Source organism: Accipiter gentilis, chromosome 8 (assembly GCF_929443795.1).
Source record: "Accipiter gentilis chromosome 8, bAccGen1.1, whole genome shotgun sequence".
NCBI lineage: Eukaryota > Metazoa > Chordata > Aves > Accipitriformes > Accipitridae > Astur > Astur gentilis.
Genome location: NC_064887.1, coordinates 41,378,561 through 41,396,783, shown reverse-complemented (window position 1 = coordinate 41,396,783; position 18,223 = coordinate 41,378,561). Strand labels below are relative to the sequence as shown.

Below are 18,223 nucleotides of genomic sequence, written 5' to 3'. Positions count from 1 at the left end.
GCACCCCACTGTTCACCAGCCCAAGCGAGCTGGACTTCTGCAAAGCAGCGAGAAGAAACAGCAGTCCTTTGCGCAAGACAAAGCATCGCATATGGGCATCTCGTCCCTACCTTGGCAACCCAGGTCCATTAACGGCCAAGTCCTAAGCAAAGCACTCTGCAGGGCAGGACCAGAGGCAAGCGGCTGGCAGGAGGGAGCTACGCCGCAGGTACCAGTGCATGAACATGTTGGCCGGGGCTGGAGGAGGACAAACCTGCAGGACCTCCAGAGGATGGAGCTGGCACAAACGGAGAATGTGGAAAAGCAAAAGGAGGAAACCAAAACATGCTTTAGTAAGGATGCAGCTCAGCTGCATAGATTTAAAAGATACACACAAATACACTTTCTCCAGGGATAAGAAAGATGTAGAGGTTAGAAGAGGCTAATGAGTTGTGCTCATCTACAATCTTTCATCCAGCCCCAAACAGTAGACAGAGGAAGTTGTAGGAAGCAAAGCTCTTCACTACTGCAGCTGTAGTATCCACATTATCTCCCTGAGGACTCCCTGGGCACAGCATGCTTTCCTATAACCCTACATCATCTATGTTTTAGTGTAGCAATCTCAGAAAGTAACAGAAAGCCGCAGTGACTTAGGGAGGGTTGTGTGGAAATGTCTATACAGCCCTGCAAGGCTGTGATAGAGTGACAGAAAGGTTTGATCCTTGCCTTTTGATCACTGATCCAGGCAGTTACTTGGAAGTACGTACTGCTGCTTATGACATCTTTAAAATTATATTAGTTCTTATTACAGCAACGTAGCAGACCTTAAATTCAAAGGTAAGCTTTGTGTGGGTGTGAATTCCAACTGACTCGTATCAGCAGCTTCTTCCCACTAGTACGATTCCTCAGATTATCTCAAGAAAAACTATTAAGCTGCAAAAGACTGGAAGTTGGAGATTTCTTTTCTTTCGCATAATCTGCAGCATTAGCCTCATACTGCAACAACTGGAGAGGAATCTGTAGAAAAGTATCAGGGCTTAGGATGGGAAATGAAGATGTTTAAATGAAGGTTCAGGAAGATGCTATTTTAAGAGGTTCAATGTCAGCATGACCTCCAAGGGCTAGAAAGAAAGGCTACTGCAAGGCTATAAAGCAGACTCCAAAAAAGGAAGTAGCAAACTGGTGATTTAAAAGATTAAGGATTTTAGAACCACCTCTGGCTATTTAGCAACCATGGTTCTCATGAACGAGCCAGCTAGAGCAAATCCTGGACCTTGGACAAAAATGCATTGCAAGCTTGGTTCTTAATTTTGGGAAGGGTGCAACGACAGACCTCTTCTCTTGCATGGTTTACAGACAGGAAGGAAAAGACCATGTTCTTCTTCAACAGTCTCAGCTTCTCTTGGCTCCGTTTTATCAATCAGCTTTACCCATCAGATCTGGGAACCATCTTCTCCTGCAGTACAAAAGACTTTAAACTTAGAAATGAAGAGACTTCAACCCCCCAAAAATTGTAATTCTGAAGTGCTCAACAGCCTTTAATTCATTATGAACCTAGAGGCAGAGAAAAAAATATGCAAAAAATACATCACATCCTTAATCTAGGGGGAGAGGGGAAAAAAAAAAAATCATTATTTTTATAGCACATAATCAGACACTTACAAATATATTTCACTGGAGGAAGGGGAGGGTAGGAATGTGCATTTCCTATTTCCTTTTCAATAGTCTGATGCACAGAGGCCATCAATATGGTCATTATAGATAATCTGCACAAGTCATTCCTAAACCAAAGAGAGGGATTTAAAAATAAACAAAAAGGCAAAACCCTTGCGACAAGGAAGGGCATTCTACAGTTCCAGGTTCACGTTTAAACATAACTCAGCATCTGAATATGGGGTGAGGAAACACACGTTGTTTTTACAATATAAATAGTATTTTAAAAAGGTACTACATATGAATACAGTAATGGTGCTATTTCAGTCAGGACTTGAACATGCAGAGGAAATTCCCCATTGCTCACAACCACTCATCCCATCCCACCCTTCCCCTCCCACCTCCAAAAAAAATCCTCTGCTGTTTAAATTCTCTTTCAATTGTTTTAAATATTTCTCTCGTGGCCTGGCAACATTCTTATTTTTTTATACAAGCAAGTTTTCTACTAAATCCTGTCTTAACCGACAGGAGACAGCTATGTAGGAGTAACAACCGAGGCTTCTAAGAACCTTGCCAATTTTTAAAACTTTTATTAGTCTCAGTTTGGTTTTATTCTTGGAGACATCTATTGAAAACGTCAAAAACTCAGAAATAAAAAAAACCTGTTTCAAATGTCTTACAAACACGCACGTGTGCACACGCGCAGACACACACACACACAAAGAAAACAACCCGTAGCAGAGGCAGTAAGAAATAAAAGGAACTCTAATTCTCTCAAGGGAGAACAAAAAACAAAATTTAAAAAAAATTGCTTTATTCTATCTCCACTCTTTCACTAGGACAGTTTAATACCCATCGAGTCTCTTAAGATGCTAATCTACCATCTGCTAGCCCACAAATCCTTCCCACTTATTCCCTTAAAGATCCAGCTATAGCATTGCTTAAAAACCTCTCCACAGAACAATGACCACCTTGCAAAGGGGCTTAAAAAAAAAAAAAAGAAAAAAATTGTCTCTTTCTGTCTAGTAATTTCAGGGAATTAAGGGGAAAAGATTGCTGCACAGCGTTCTGGATAGCTCTGCTATCTCACAGTGGCTTCTGCCAGGCCAAGGCATTGAGGTGAGTGGTAAGACGTGCCCTTGCCCCCCTTCACCCAGACACTGTGGAAGCCGCGTCCCCTTTCCAACTTGGTACTAGGGCTGCCTTTTTCTTTCCCTTGGAATTGACAGAGGTCCTCCAAAGAGAGTGGAAGACTTTCCAGTGACTTCAGCAGGGTTTTGGATCAGGCTCTTTTACAAAACACTGCTCCATAACAGCTCTTCGACCAGAGGTGATTTTCAAGTGTTCAAGTGGGAGCTGCCCGCTCAATACTTTAGGATTTGGTTTTGCTTTTAATGCTCATTCAATTCTCAGTGAACTGAGTCCAATCGAATGAAGGGCTTGCATTCCTCTTCCCCAGGAGTATCTCAAAGGCTCAGTCTTTACTTAAGTAAAGGATGTCACAACAATCAAAGACGTTTGGGGAATTTCTTCTTTAATAGGATAAAAGAAAAACATACAAACACCTCCCAGGCTTCTGTCATGGAATGATTCTCACAACTGTAAGGAGCACAACTCAAAAAAAAAAAAAAAGACAAAGAAAAGAAAAAGGTTCCTATGGGAGACATGCCTACCAGAGAGCTAGAGCATTCCCTCGATGCTCTAGTCTGCAGTGGGGAAGGGGGATGGCTCGTAAAGGAACTAACACAAGAAGCAGCAACAGAACACTTACCAAAACGGAGTGGCATATTGTAACTGAAAGCCATGCTGATTTTTAACTAGAAAGCAACTGTGATGGCAAAGATGGGGAAGGAAGATGACAAGAATGACCAAAACCCGGCCATGTCTTCCCTAAGTCCCTTCCTGGTGACATGGCAGAAACGCACACATCTATCACATGTCTTTAAGAGAATTAACGGTAAGAAACATCCCAGCTATGAAACATTTCTTTCCCCATCTTCCCCAGCTTACAAAGAAGATAGTGTTTCTTTACAAAAAAGAACCCAGAACTTTCCAGGACATCTGCTCTTGCTCTCTCGCTCCCCACTGTAATATTAGTCACATTTCATTTGGGGAGGAGGGGGGAGGATTTTGTTTATTTTCTGTTTTAAAGCCATAATCTAGAAAAATGTTTTGTGGAAACTTTTGTTTTCCTATTTTTGTTTGCTTTTTTTTTTTAATAATGCTCATTTATAGAAAACTTCACAAAGGTGACGTCTATGTACAGAAAACACAAATCCAAAGGCTGCTTCAGTAGTCAATGTAATAGCACCTTTAAAGACAAAAGAGTTTGACATATTTTAAAAAGTCATTTTTTTTAATTTTAACCCTTTCCAAGCCTCATTTTAAAAAAAAAAAAAAAAAAAAAGCCAGTCACAAAGCTCCATTAGTACAAACTCTCCCAAAGTCTCCGTGTGAAATGCTGTCTGAAGGTTTTTCAAGCTCCCTACTCTATTGGTCAGCAACGTCTGGACAAGTAGAGGTAGCGTGCAGCCAGACAGGATTTTCTTGCAGTCCAAACCAAGAGTAGATGAAAGAAATTCACAGCAGGCTATTGCACAAGGCTGGTCATCTTATCCACAGTTTCCTGGTTATTTTTCCGCAGGCTTGAAAAGGGTTAATTTAATATTTTTTTATTAATCCTAGTTAAAACATGTTGCTCTGAGTTCCAGGCTGGTACTGTGTCTGCAACAGGCTCTCCATAAAGGCCAAGTAATCTGGGTTTTGTCCGTATTCTTCGGGATTTCTTGAATTCCCCAGCCGGGGACGCTTGGCTGCTCTCACTTCATCTCCCGAAAATACATCTTCCTGAGGGGCCCCAGTGCTGAGGGACTGCAGGAGACACGAAAGTACAATCATTAGAGGCACAGCAGGAAAACAGGGAGAGACACGGGTGCAAACCGTGGAGCACGCCTGCGTAACAAGACAGCAGGGAGAGCAAATGAACAATTTGGTTCAGACTATTTCTGTAGAAAAAGTGAACTCCGGAACATGCAAAGCATACGGCTGAAACTAAAAATTCTAGGCTTCTGAAACCAAACTGGAAAGAAAGATCCTCGAGTTGCCTTCTTTCTGTTTCAGAATATCTTTTACTTCAGCTCCTGCCTTGCCAATTCTCTGTTTACTCCTATCCTCCTCTGCCTCTTCAGGTTATTCATTCCTAGAAGGCGGCACAGAGGCCATTAGGGCTTCTCTAATGTCTTTAAAAAAAAAAGACCCAAAGAAAGCATTTGGGGATCACTGTACAAACAAGGAAATTATTGTCTCCTATCGCTTTGTTCCTTTGTTCTGCGGTACTACATTAAAGCACTGTAAGCATCACTTCCACAGAGCACAGCCTAACACTTCTGACAGCAGAAAGCTCATAAGAAAAGCCTTAGCTTTCAACCAGACTTGAAACTTTCCAGGTTGCATTCCTTTCTCTGGAACTGCTATAAAGCCTGATGTCTCCACTGCAGAGAATAGGTTTCTTTCCAAATCCTGTATTTCAGGGCTCCAATATGTTTACTTAAGCTTATCTAATCATAAAGACGACTGGATTATTGTGCACATCTTAGAAATTAATTCTAAGGTGCTTCTTTGCCACCAGAAATCTTTCAAGGATAGTAAGGTCAATTATTATTAACTCCTAAAATTTATGCCATGACGTCTTATTGAGATAAACAACCTCAAACAAGATAAGAGAAGCCATCCAGAGCTACATTACAGCAATAATTTTACAAGTGTTTTTTGGGTAAAACCCTTGAAGATTTCATACATAAGCAAACAAGTTTCCTCCAAATTGTCATCAGTTCTTCCACAGAATTGCCTGTCAACAGGCCATTTTTGACGATAGGCATCTCTCGCTTCTGCTAGTGGCCACAGATTCACAGGGTCAGTGAACCGCTGGTTTAACTTGGCACAGCAATTCATATATTCTTAAGGGAAGGTTGGACCATCCTTTTTGACTCGTAAGAGAGACAGAAGCTCAGAACCTTATCACAGGTTAACTTTGTGGATCCATCCCTGTCCTGCAGTGGCTGACCTAACAGACATTTAGAATGAAGAAGAAAACTGTATATTCCCCATTTGCAGAGAAACCAGTCTCATCATTTGTTTTAATGAGATGGCCTTAAAGGTTAAAGCACTAGGTTTGAAAACATCCAGTAAGTCTGGAACCAAAAAAGCCATGAAATAAATCCCTCATTTTCTAGGCTCAATAATTCCATTGTATGCAGTTAAAGACAGCCTGATCTTTTAGATTAAGAGCTTTATAGGTAAGAGCTACATTCTAAATCTCCTCTTTGGTGAGAAACGGGGGTTTGGTCCCATGTTGCTAATCAGTTCTCCAGAAACCACTTAGCTGTAGACCAATTCACCTCACTTCTGATGAAAGCCAGTATTGAGACAGAAAGGCAGTCTGTGTAACTAAATTCATATGGTGTAAAATAATATGAACATAATCTTTTAACCAGAGAAAACAAAAATCAGATCTGAACACGTGAAAGGGAAAATAATTTAAATGCTTCTCAAGCATTTTTATCGTGGATTTCTCCTACTCTACATATTTTGTGCATGACAAGTGGTTTTACAGCCACAGAAGTTAGAGGCTGAATTCACCTAATGTCTAAACAATATGCTAAGAAAATGTGAATGAGTACTGCAAGCCACAGCCATTTTACTGTTTGTTACTTTTGACACCCACCAGGCGAGACTTCACTCTCTTGGGAAGCTCTTCCTCCAAGGTATAAATATCACCACGTTTTACCATTAGTTGAGAACCATCTTCAAACTCGACCTGCAGAGTAGGCAGAAGATGAAATAAGAACTTGGCCCCTGCATTTACAGTACTTGAACAGTCCATTCCCAGGCTATGCCACATATGGTCCCTTCATGGGAATACCAAGGAAGCGTCAGGGGCCAGCTCCCATGGATGATCCCCTGTTTGTGGCACTGCATGTCTCTCTGATTGCTGTAGAAGCTGTGTTAAGGATGCTGAACCCCAAAAGTGCTGGTTTCAATGCTGCTCAGGCACCGTTGTCTTATTCAGCCCAAGTGGTTTCACTCAGTGCTCCTGTGGATCCTAAAATGTCTATACTACAACTGGACCAGCTCCTCTGCTCCCCCCTCCCAGTCAGAGCACTAAAGATTTCTACTGATTTTGGATTCAAATCCTAAAAAAAGAAGCTTTTTCACTTATAATAAAAGGCAGCCCTGTATTCAGGCCAATATGGTAATAAGAATTTCTTTCATCTTAAACAAAGCACTTTCACACATCATAAGGAAACAACTCCAGCTACTAAAATACATTTGTATTTTAACAAGCAGAAATAGTCAGCCAGGTACAAAAACGGTGGTAACTCCTCACATCAAACCTTTTTTGCTAAGCACTGATTATATAATGAATTATGCATCAGATGTTACAGGAATGTTTATTCATGGAAACGTGCATATAAAAATGTTAAAACTATTAAAAGTTTTTAAGAGACTCTGATTTCCTTTGCTCAAGACTTATTACGCTTTTCCGGATAATGCAGAAGGACACACACCACAGAAGGAAGAAAGCATCTGTGCTCTGAACAACTCCTCCTGCGCTGCCCAGGTCTTGCAGCTCATCAGTTATGCAAGCTCAGCGATGCCTGCTGAGGTCCCTTAACTGAGCAGCATTCATCAGCCGGAATAACTATGCAGGTGGGAGAACAGGCTTTGAAAGATGAGCTCTGCTGAGCCCTGCTGAGGTGGTTTAAGATGCTACTGGTCCCATTTACTCTCTGGTTTTACAGAGCACCACTACTGTAACAGAGTCAGAAGGGAACACGAATTAGGAAGTTTAACAGCCGAGGCACAAGCAGATTGCTGTCTGCCATTTCCACTACACGAGCTCAACTTCAAGTAGAAAGGCAGGATTTGCAAGTGAGGGCAGTGCTATCTTAAAACTATCACAGAGTGGCTGGACCTTGTTTTTTTAAGTTCCAAATTACTGATATGAGTTAGAGCAAGTTACAAGACAGTGATTTGGGCTCAATTTTTTAAAAGTATACACATCCAATCTTAGCACACAAAATACACCCTAGAGATGTGAACTGGGAAGCTACTGCAAAATAAGACAAGTTTAAAATGCAAAAGCTAATCCATGCTGTCTTCCTACAAACACACTTATTTCATAACAAAACTGTTTCTCTGTTTTTAAATATAATCCTTTTCCAAAACAGATAAAAGAGATGCACCCTAAGTACTGAAAAAGTATCTACATAGGGAACCAATGTGGAAAGCTAGTCAGGCTATTTTCCCCACGGAGAAGAGCTTTACTTATAGTAACTGCATGATTTGAAAAACACAGACTCCTCATGCATATTTTTGTCATCTGGCACTATCAGTGGAATAGCCTATTTCAAATTATTGTACCTTCAAGAAATCAATGACAATTTCCTATACTGTGATTAAACTGGAAAGCGCGCATAACAATAGATCTTTATGAAACTATATATTGTACTTATTCATAACCAGGGTCACCTCTGATCACATCTTCTCTGAAGCAGTTAACATCCATTATACACACGAAAAAAGACTGTTAACTGACGAGGTGGATTATTGTGCTCTTCGCACAGAGATATGAAACTGCGTAGAAAGGATAGAAACCAGAACCCCATTTCAAACAAATATAAGATATGGGGCTTCCTTTGCCTTTTTTCCAGAGGCATTATTCTCTTAAAAATAACAATTATTTGCATATTTCAGCATGTATTTTTCAAAAGGATGTGCACAAAGTATACTTCCCAAATCACTATAATTTTTAACTTCTTGGTACCATTTAAAAAGGATTTAATCAAAAGAATGGACTGCATTGCATTTTATAAAACCTTCTGTGCTGAAATACCAATAGTGTGTACCAGGTTAAATCCTCCTTTACTGACCACTACAACCTTCCATGAACAGAAATCCCATACGTGGAACAGACTCAAAGACAAAAAAACCTGTCTGCTGTTTTTCTCACCTTAAAAACAGAGATGGTGAGAGCATACAAGACTAGAGCTTGAAGGCTTTCAATTCCTCACACAACAGCAGCATGGCATTATTCCCACATGCTGCTGCCGCTCCACAAAGTACCTTCCCATGACCAGAGGATTATTCCCCCCTCTTGCAATAGTCTCCTGACCCATCATTTCCCTTACTTCCTCTCAAAGCACCACAGAAAGTTGTAATTATGTAGATATTGACTCATGGGGAACTATGGACGATGAGCTCAGCTCCAGCCATAGGACAGCCATCAGAGAGTAGTTTGAGTAGGTCACTTTTGACCCGAGTCAGACCTGAACTATTGAGGAAAAGGGCAAATTCATTTTATATTTTAAAAGCAGATACAGTCTAGACGTATGTGTATCCATACATCCACATTCTGCCACAGAAAACCTTTACCTTGATCCTATTTTAACATTCTATTTCTCTTTAGGCTACCAGCAGTATTAATTTCAGAAGGCAAATTCTCCTTTTGTGACCAGAGCAAGCATTCAACGCTAGTGAGCTATACAATTCGAGCAACAATCAAGACATGTTGACATGAAGTAGGTGGGTACTCTTCCATACTCACCTGGTAAATTTGACTGATCTGGGCTGCAATAAACTTGGCCTTATAGATGATTCCATCTGTCCACTGCAGTTGAACCAACTCACCCTCTGGAGGGGGTCCCATTTGGATGCAGTCTCTGCTCTGAAGACATAGAGTGAAAGAGGTCAGACAGCCCAAAAGCAACAAAGCTCAAGAACTAGGTAAAGAGGTGTGTTAAAATCACTGCTCAAGGAAGTGGCTACATAACACTATAGTTAAGAATGCTTCTGCACTTGTGATTAATTGCAGTTATCTCAAACAAAACCATTAACCATTGAGAGACCAGAAATAAACACTTGCACCTCCTTCTGGTGTCAGTACGCAGTTCTAAGAAATTTCTCATTATAAATCCCAAAACATCAGATCTCCTGTATCAACAAAAACAAGCGGGGTGACCCGCTCTGTTTCACACAGTGAACCAATGGCACAATCAGGAAGAGAATGCATGAGCTGACAAGTCAGCCTCTTCTAGACATTCCTTCTATTAAGTGAATTCCCTATTTTGAACCAGAAGTGCTTACAGACAATCTGCTTCCCCCATGAATCACACTTGTCAGTTGAAAAATAAGAGATTATTCAACCACAAAACAAATAGGATGCAACTTAAAACAAACATTGTTTTCTGTGAAGTCATCTGCATAGCAAAATCACATCTTTGTAAAGGATCAAAAAAATTGAAATGAGAGAATATCATAAACAAGAACAGTAAGTAATGAAGAGCAGTATGAGCTCTTCTATGCAAGCAGCAAGTTTACTTTTTAATTTATTTATTTTTTTTTGAGTTTTACTTTATTGTTCCACCCCAAAGCGCACAGAAGAACAATGCGTGCATTACACTTTGTACTCATCTATAATGGTAATAGACTCCACAGAGAGTGCTTACAATAATGCTTTCTGGGTAAACGTTGTCACTGTATGAACCATCATCAAAGTTTACTTCGTAGAAAGTCTGTGTTGTCATGCCAATCACTTTACATCTGTAGTAGAGTCCATTCCGGTTCTTTGTGATCACAGTCTGTCCAAGGGTCACCTCCCTTCGAAACTGAATCTGTTACAGAGAAAAAGGGATAATTCACAATCTGCAATCATAAAAGCTGCACTAAAAATATAGGTGCAGAGAAACTGTTCTACAAAAAACCAAACCAATAAACAAAAAACCACCCCAAAACCACCCCAAAACCCAAACCCAAACCAAAACCCATACATTCTGGTTAGCTGCTTTGTGTTTGAAGCAGGTGATGGACACAACATAGGGCCAGTCATCTGGCTCCATGGGCACGCCGGCCGCGTGTGCGCAGGTCACGTGGAAGGATGTGGAGCAGTGCTCGTATGAGCACTGGATGCAGGCACCCGACACTTTCTTCATCCGTTTCCGACAGTACACACATTTCTGAAAAGAAACACAGGTCAGTGCTATGCAGGCAGTCAACGGCAGCTTTAATGCAACGTATAGCACCCTGTTACCTGACCTGGTGCTAAAATCCGTATCGTTAGTGTCTAGGGCCTAGAAGCCACAGCCAAAAAAGGTGATGTTTGCTGCTGAAAGGTCAAGTCCAGCACTTCCAGAATTGCCTATATACGCTTGCCTAGAATCACTCATAAGCCAAGAAGCTATAGCAGATACTAACTTATCATTCCCTTGAACACGGCGACATCTACCAGCAACTAAGCCCTCCAGAACCATGCTGGACAGTGAAGCAGACTTAAATCCAATTTGAGGCTATGCTCACTGGAGGGCTGAGAGAAAGGGAGGGCATAACAGGCAAACACACATCAGTGTTACTAGAGAACTGCTACAACTCAATACTCATCCTCCTTAGATAAATGAAATGTACTATGGTAATTCAAACAGCAGCTGGATCTTCACAGATACACTGCTACAAAATAATGTTTTCATTGTTTGAACGAACAGAACACAGAATAACTGTGTAATAATTTGTTCCATTATATTTAATGGAACATTATACTTACTAGATCTAATAGAATGTAATTTTATATAATGGAACAAAGACATTGCATGTTTGTTTTACACACATAAACATATCAACCATAAATATTTTATTGGTATCCCTGTCAGATTAGCTATTGCAAGATAATTCAGTCACTGTTTTGCAAAGAGAAGAAATAAAAACATTGTACCAAACACCAGAATTACAAGGGAAAAAAGGTATGAAATCTTTCAGTATTTTTAAAACTCATTTTCTGCAAAGCAGATCCAGTTATTCGGCTAATCTAATCAGACAGCACTTGGGGGGGGACAGGTAATCAACTTAAGATGTGTGACTAACTTTAAAAAGAAATCTAAATTTATTCAAAGCTAAAAATCATAAGCCTTATGGCACTGTAAGACTTGGCAGCAAGCATTAGGTGTCAGTGGGAAACGAGACACATTTCCTCATTCCCTAACACCATCAAATTCTTGTTTCCAGCCCCTCAGAAATATTAAAGACCAGATTTTGGGAATCCCAATCTAAAGGAATTTAAATTGGACATTTGTGTAATATTTCCAGGGAACTATTTGGAAACACTATTCCTAGCTTTTAACATTTTAAGTCTAGGGTGATCAGAGGCAGTTTCTTTACCTTAGCTGAGGCTCGGAGAAGGCAAATCAGTGAAAAATTAGTATCGCGCCCACAAGATGAACATGCATGCTACTTGTTAGAATGAACGCCTCATATAAATAAAATCCTGAGATATTATATGCCCATGAATCTAACTGTACAGCTATGTAATTTATTTATTACAAAGAAATAATTTCTACACATAAGGAGGAACAGAGGAAAGCAGTGATTTTTAGTGCCCGTTTCCAGATGACCATCTCCAAAGCACAACACGCTGGCTTGCTCCAGCCACTGCCCCCCAGGTTTGACCACCTGCCTCCCTCCCAATCCATCCACTCATCTAAACAGAAGTGTCCTACAAATATACTATGATACTGTGAATGACAGATTCTTTTTCTCTCTGCAGTGTGATATTAAACAAATCCTTTCTTCCCCTCTTTCACTCTTCACGGCCTCTCGTTTACCTCACTCCCATTAAAGCAGTGCTCAAGGTATACAACTTTACAGAACGCTTGACCTCAATTTTAAGATCCATATGAATTACTACATGGGATTAGAAATGTAACATAAGCTGCCTGAGATCACACAATAAGCCAATACAACGCCCAGAAGTATAAATTCACTCTGCTTCTAGATCTGGGCTATCTTAAAAGCGTACCCTCAAAAATGTGAAGACTGGTATCATATTATAAACCATCCAGTGAATGCAAAATAGGAATTGCCAAATTTTAATGTTATGTTTTATTTGTGTTATCATAGCTAAGAGCCAGGGCCCCACTGCGCTAGCTACAACACATTGCCAAGACAAATAAAAGACCATTCCTTCTGCAAAGAGTATTTCTCTTTTCCTTGAAAGCAAAACATGCAAAAGAAAGGAAGATGCATTCTTCCCTGTTTCTGGGCAACATCACCCCTCCCTGACTGGGGTCTGCCCCACATGTATATGAAATAAGTCAGATTCACTTTCTGTGAATTAACTGAAGTCACTATGTTTACACCAAAGATTAATTTGGCCTTTTTACTTAAACTAACAAAAGCCAGGAAATTCAAAGCCAGAGCCTTAGTGTTGCCAGAATGTGTTTTTTAGTATTTAATAAGCTATGCCTTTATCGCTCTGTAAACCACGTTCAAAAGCTAGATAAGCGCCACAGCAAAGTGCACAGCAGGAACACGGCACTGAAAGCAAGTCAATAACAATGAGATCTCATTATTAAACTGTCAATACCTAATTCTCCCACTAGCAGGGACAACTGCTGATATACAGTGGGCTCAATACTGCCTCTCAAGGGAGCATTAACCCTCCACCATCAGGAATCTGCCTTCATTGGTGCAAACAGGATTCTTCCCAGCCAGAAGGATTAGCCTGTACCTAATGACACCCCAGTAGCAAGACAAACTCCTTCTGACAGGCAAAAGAGCTACACCAATGGAACATTCAGAGTAAATATGATCAAAGGACAAAGAAAAATGTGAGCTACAGTGAGACTGAAATGTAGAAGTCAGTGGAAGGGGTGAAAATGCAAATCTGGGATGGACAGAAGCACCAGTGCCGAGTGCTGTGGTAAAGCAGCACATGTAGATTTAAAGCCTTTTTCTGTGGGAGGGTAGGTAGCAGGAAGAAAGAAGGTCTAAAGCACAGGAGAAAAATCTTCAGAATAAATGCATACCCAAGAGTCAGGTCATAGCTAAGAGTAAGAAATGGGCTGTCTCCTGCATGATGAACGCTGCAATTCATTTACTCCACTGAGGAATGACAGCTAATTATTCCAAATTTCCACGTCATAAATAATTTAAACGCACAGGCCCGTAATACACCATTAATCAAGAAGCACGCAAACTGCATTCTTTAAAATGATGCAATACCCACAAATGGACTGAAAAGTCTGTGCTCAAAAGGGGAGGCCTGGTGCATGCTTAAAGAACAGGATATACCTTTAAACAGATCACTGCACGTCCTTGTTACCTCAGCCCTCTCACAGTAACTTAAAATAATACAAACATCTAAAAAAATTTTAAAAATAATCCGATAACCCCTACCCCCTCTTTCCTCCATTACCTTCATCCATTCACTTCCAACTGTCCTCAACCTTCATGTCATTCCTTCTCCCCTTTTCCATCTTTTTCAGCAACAAAGGCCATCTCTCCAATTTTATCTAGTACTGCATCAACTCCGTCACTGCCAAAGTCATCAGATCCAACACCACCACCTTTTAGATGCCTTCAGTTTATCTTCCTAAATGCAGCTGCTCACCTCCAGAACAGACCCCCCCCCCCCAACTCCTCCACTGACACCTCATGTGCTTCATGAATTACCTGCAAATTCCTGTAAAGAATCCTAAAACTCTCCACAATGGCTCATGAGTGTGTTTCTCCACACAATCTCATCAAATTTAAATTTCCTTTTTACTTCTTCACACACTACACCAATGCCGCTGCTATAAGCACTACTTTCCATTCTGCCATCCACATTAGGTTTTTTTAATCTCTACCTAGTTCATAACTCTAAAACCCATTTCAATTTTAGCTCAAGATAATTTATTTGCTTTCCTTCCTGTAGCAAATGACACTCATAAAGCTACAACGTATGTGGTGACAACACCAATACACAAACAGTTTTCAACAGACATTGATGGTACGTGCATACATACTGTAAGGGCATTCACAAGTATAGCCCGACAGAGCAGAAAGATTTTTATAATCAGTCTAAATACAATACTTACCTGATGACATTCTTGAACACAGAGTAATTAGGCTGAAAGTCTACTTCTTACATCCTAACAGCTGGGCACCAGACATCTTTCAGAGGAATTACACTGGCATGCTGACAGAAACTCAAGACCAAGACCTGCACCTGTGTCCAGAGCTACCTGGACTAGCCAACATGCCCCACTGGCAGTCATCACAGATCATGGCAGAAATTAAACAGCATTGCACCTCTAAAAAAGTTACTCTGATTCTGATGAAGCAGTGTGCAGTACCATCCATGCTAACGCTTTCCAAGCGAAGTGCTTAAAGCCAGGCTTTGACAAGAATTGAGCTACAAGCCAGGCTCTTGCTAACTTCAACATAAGGAATAGGTGCCTGTAAAACACGTCATTAGACTGTGTAAGTCAAGGTACTTCGTATAAAAATTCTCTACCTTTCCTGAGACACGAAGAAAACGTGAGGTGCAAATGGAATACAACACTGAAGAAATCAACAAAACTCTGAAGCTTTAAGTCAGGAACGTAACAGAAAGATGTGCAGTAGGTCTGTGCAAAGGCTTTGGATGGCATAGCCAAAGCGTCAGAGCAGAATGAAGCAACAGAGTTTTATGTAGGTTAATACTGCCCTGGTTCTATAGGGCTGTAAGGCAGCCACAGAAGAGTTAAAGAATTAAGTCATGTTTCCTTGTAAGGCTCCATTAAGCAATACAAGTGAGTCTTGTGTAAAAGGATTTTTAGTTCATTGTTACAAGTGCTGGTAATGAAGAGGATGCATGCTGGAAATGTCAGATGATCCATAAAGAGCCACTGCTGCAAGATTTATCACTCTCGCATCACACAGCTCCATCACTCCACCTGAATAATGAATGCTTTTTACATTCACATTTGTGTACAAAACCCATTTGCACACAGAGAAATAACTCTGGAAGCAGACAGAGATTCTTCCTAATCTCTCATCCAGGCCCTGGCTGGGCTGCCTGTACTAAATAGCTGCACAGTTAACAAATACATCAATGCTAACCAATGTATCACTGCTACATCACCTTCCTCCATACCACATTCCCAACTGTCGCCCAGCTGACTTCTGGATGAAAAAAGCAGCAAAAGCACAATTTATTTTGCAATAACACACTATAGTGATGGGGCATTAACTAACATTAAGATTAATTGCTCTGAGCTAATGAATCATCCATTACTAATCCCTCAGATGAGGCCATGCAACTAAATAACAAGTTGTAGCTGGACTTCTATTAAAATCTTTGCAGAGTCTCGCCTTGCAGTCATGGTCACAAAGAAACGTTTATTAATTTCTACAAGAGATTTCTTGATGGAGAAATATTGTGGAGAAAGATGAATCAAATTACAGATGAACAAGTCAGCAATATATCAGCTTCTTTCTAGTTACCATGCCACACTTTCAGTAAATGAAGCTTTCAGGTAGTTTAGCCCTGACAGTGAAGTGGGTAAGCGTCCGAGATTCTGCCCAGGGTTAAGAGCACACTCCTAGAGAATACAGGCAGATCTAGTAATCACAACTTGTCTGTGTGTCAAAGCACTGAGGCAGTACCTTAGAAGATATCCAAATGATACAGCTTCCTGGTGCATTTGCTGGAAATAAGAGTGAGAACATCACCTCCAATCTCAGCTACTTTATGATCCCACACAATGTTTTTCTGTCTAGTTAAAGCCTTTTTCTTTTTCTTTGGCTCTTGTTCACAAACACTCTCTACAGGTAAAAGACACCTACCAGTTTCCATCTCTGCTCTGGAATAGCACTGATATCCACAGGATGACGCTCTATTACATTGAGAAAACGGGCCTCAGGGACAGCAATAGCACAGATTATATGGATCCACCTGGAAAAGAAAGTGAAGAGACCAATCAGAGTCTACCATTATTTGAATTAAATACTCAAGAGGGCAGTTAACATTTCTTGGACTCCCTCAGTATCAAGGCATATTTATGGTGGTTGGCAGCCTTGGCAACATTACCAACTGATTGTTAATCACGGTCACACAAGGTAAATGTCTCTAGAACAACAGGGATCAACCTTCTTATGCATCTGATCTTGCATTATACTAAACGTTCTCTGAACAGACTTTTCTCCGAGAAATAACCAAATTCAGCAAGCGTTCAGAGCCACATTACCTCTGCTATTGAGAAGCCTGGTGCAGAGTGTAAGACAGTACAATTACTCAAGCTCATCGTGCCAAGTTGGCAAGTAGCAGTTACCTCCATAATGCCAAAACTACCTGCTACACTGAGCCTCAAGACCAAATTCAGAACACTAGAAGATTAGATGGAGTATGGAAGGAAGAAGTATTAAAAACATTGCTTACCGCCCATCAGTGGTCATCTGAAGGGCTCCTCCCCTGAGATTACACAGGCAACATTCCTGTAGGAAGAAAACTCCTTCAGAACTGGACCAAAAAGGTCTGTTAGACTGCCTATCTTTCCCAAAAAATGACACCACCACATCTGGGATGCAAAGGCAAACTGCACCCTCCCACCACCCGTCTCTGTTGAAGTATCTAATGAATTCCCACAGTAAGTTTTCTTTTGTCTCCAGAAGAGTAGAGGCTTACCGCTGCCCATGCATTGGCTGAGCAACGTGAGCAAGACCAACTTTCATTCACCAAGTCTGGACGTATTCCATAACAGCCTGCAAGAAACAAAGTTATATCCTTCAGAGTTTTGCTAACATATCTGTAGTACTGACTTGTTAACTTTTCAATTCAGAAGCATCTTTGAAATCAGGTGTAGCATTTGAATAACTATATTCAGTAGTCTAGGCTGAGACAAAAGTCATAAGAAAAGTCATCCTTGGGAAGGGGGACAGAATTTAGGACCAGCAGGTCTAAAAACAAACAAACAAACCACACACAGGTAACCCTCAACATTCCCAACCCCCCCCCCCCCTTTTGCAAGGACTACAATAGCAATGCTTTGATCCTTCAGGCAAGAACTGGGCTCAAAAGTGATGCTACTACTGCTGGAATGCACTCACACATCACAACAGTTAAGACCACTGAATTTTAGCATGACTGAAGCAGTCATCTTTGCTAAGTTGTATTATGAGGAAGAACAAATTCACTAATGTTGCAAGGAAACTAAACACATGCATTTCATGTATTTAACAGTATTTAAACTAACACTATCCTGGCGTTAGAAACATCTGACTCTATAGAGCATCAATGACTGTAATATGCAAGCACCAGATCTTCCTACATACTTCTCTGCAGCACCAAAATAGTAAAGCGGTATTATACTCACTATAAAGACAAGGAAATAAGACCAAAAAAGCCGTTCTAAGTCTGTAAAAAGCACTGAGGTTTGCCATTGAAGACAATAGGGACAAGACATATAAATACTTTTGAAAAATTCCATCTACATGATTCCCACAAGCTTGCAAAGAAAGGCTGTAGCTGAAAATTAAACATACCACAAATTGCTGGCCACCATCCTAACACAGACTTCATCCCATGGCCTTTACCTATCCTAACAAAACTGTACATAAAATTTCATCTGGAGAGTCTCCAATTACTGAATTAAACTTAAAAGAAGTTATTCAGAAAGCACTGAGATTGCCATAATAACCTGATTTCTAAAAATCATCCACTTAACCAGATAAACATTATGTCAAAAAAAGTCAATAATATAGATCCACAGCTGTCTTCCACATCTGAAGTCTCTTTTCATCA

The 18,223-nt window shown here is 40.5% G+C and overlaps 1 protein-coding gene across 3 annotated transcripts in view; it reads right to left on the bottom strand.

The window, feature by feature from the left end:
- Positions 1 to 1,544: 1,544 nt before the first annotated feature.
- The window catches only part of KDM4B (lysine demethylase 4B), a 95,422-nt gene continuing 78,743 nt past the window's right edge, over positions 1,545 to 18,223 (bottom strand). For all 3 annotated transcript variants that reach the window (XM_049807566.1, XM_049807567.1, XM_049807569.1), the window contains 8 exons: positions 17,108 to 17,184; positions 16,862 to 16,917; positions 16,270 to 16,378; positions 10,461 to 10,646; positions 10,140 to 10,304; positions 9,239 to 9,358; positions 6,356 to 6,448; positions 1,545 to 4,503 (listed from right to left, as the gene is read on the bottom strand). In XM_049807566.1, coding sequence (XP_049663523.1) covers positions 4,318 to 4,503; positions 6,356 to 6,448; positions 9,239 to 9,358; positions 10,140 to 10,304; positions 10,461 to 10,646; positions 16,270 to 16,378; positions 16,862 to 16,917; positions 17,108 to 17,184 — 992 coding nt within the window. In that variant the 3' untranslated portion in view covers positions 1,545 to 4,317. The remainder of the gene's footprint in view (positions 4,504 to 6,355; positions 6,449 to 9,238; positions 9,359 to 10,139; positions 10,305 to 10,460; positions 10,647 to 16,269; positions 16,379 to 16,861; positions 16,918 to 17,107; positions 17,185 to 18,223) is intronic.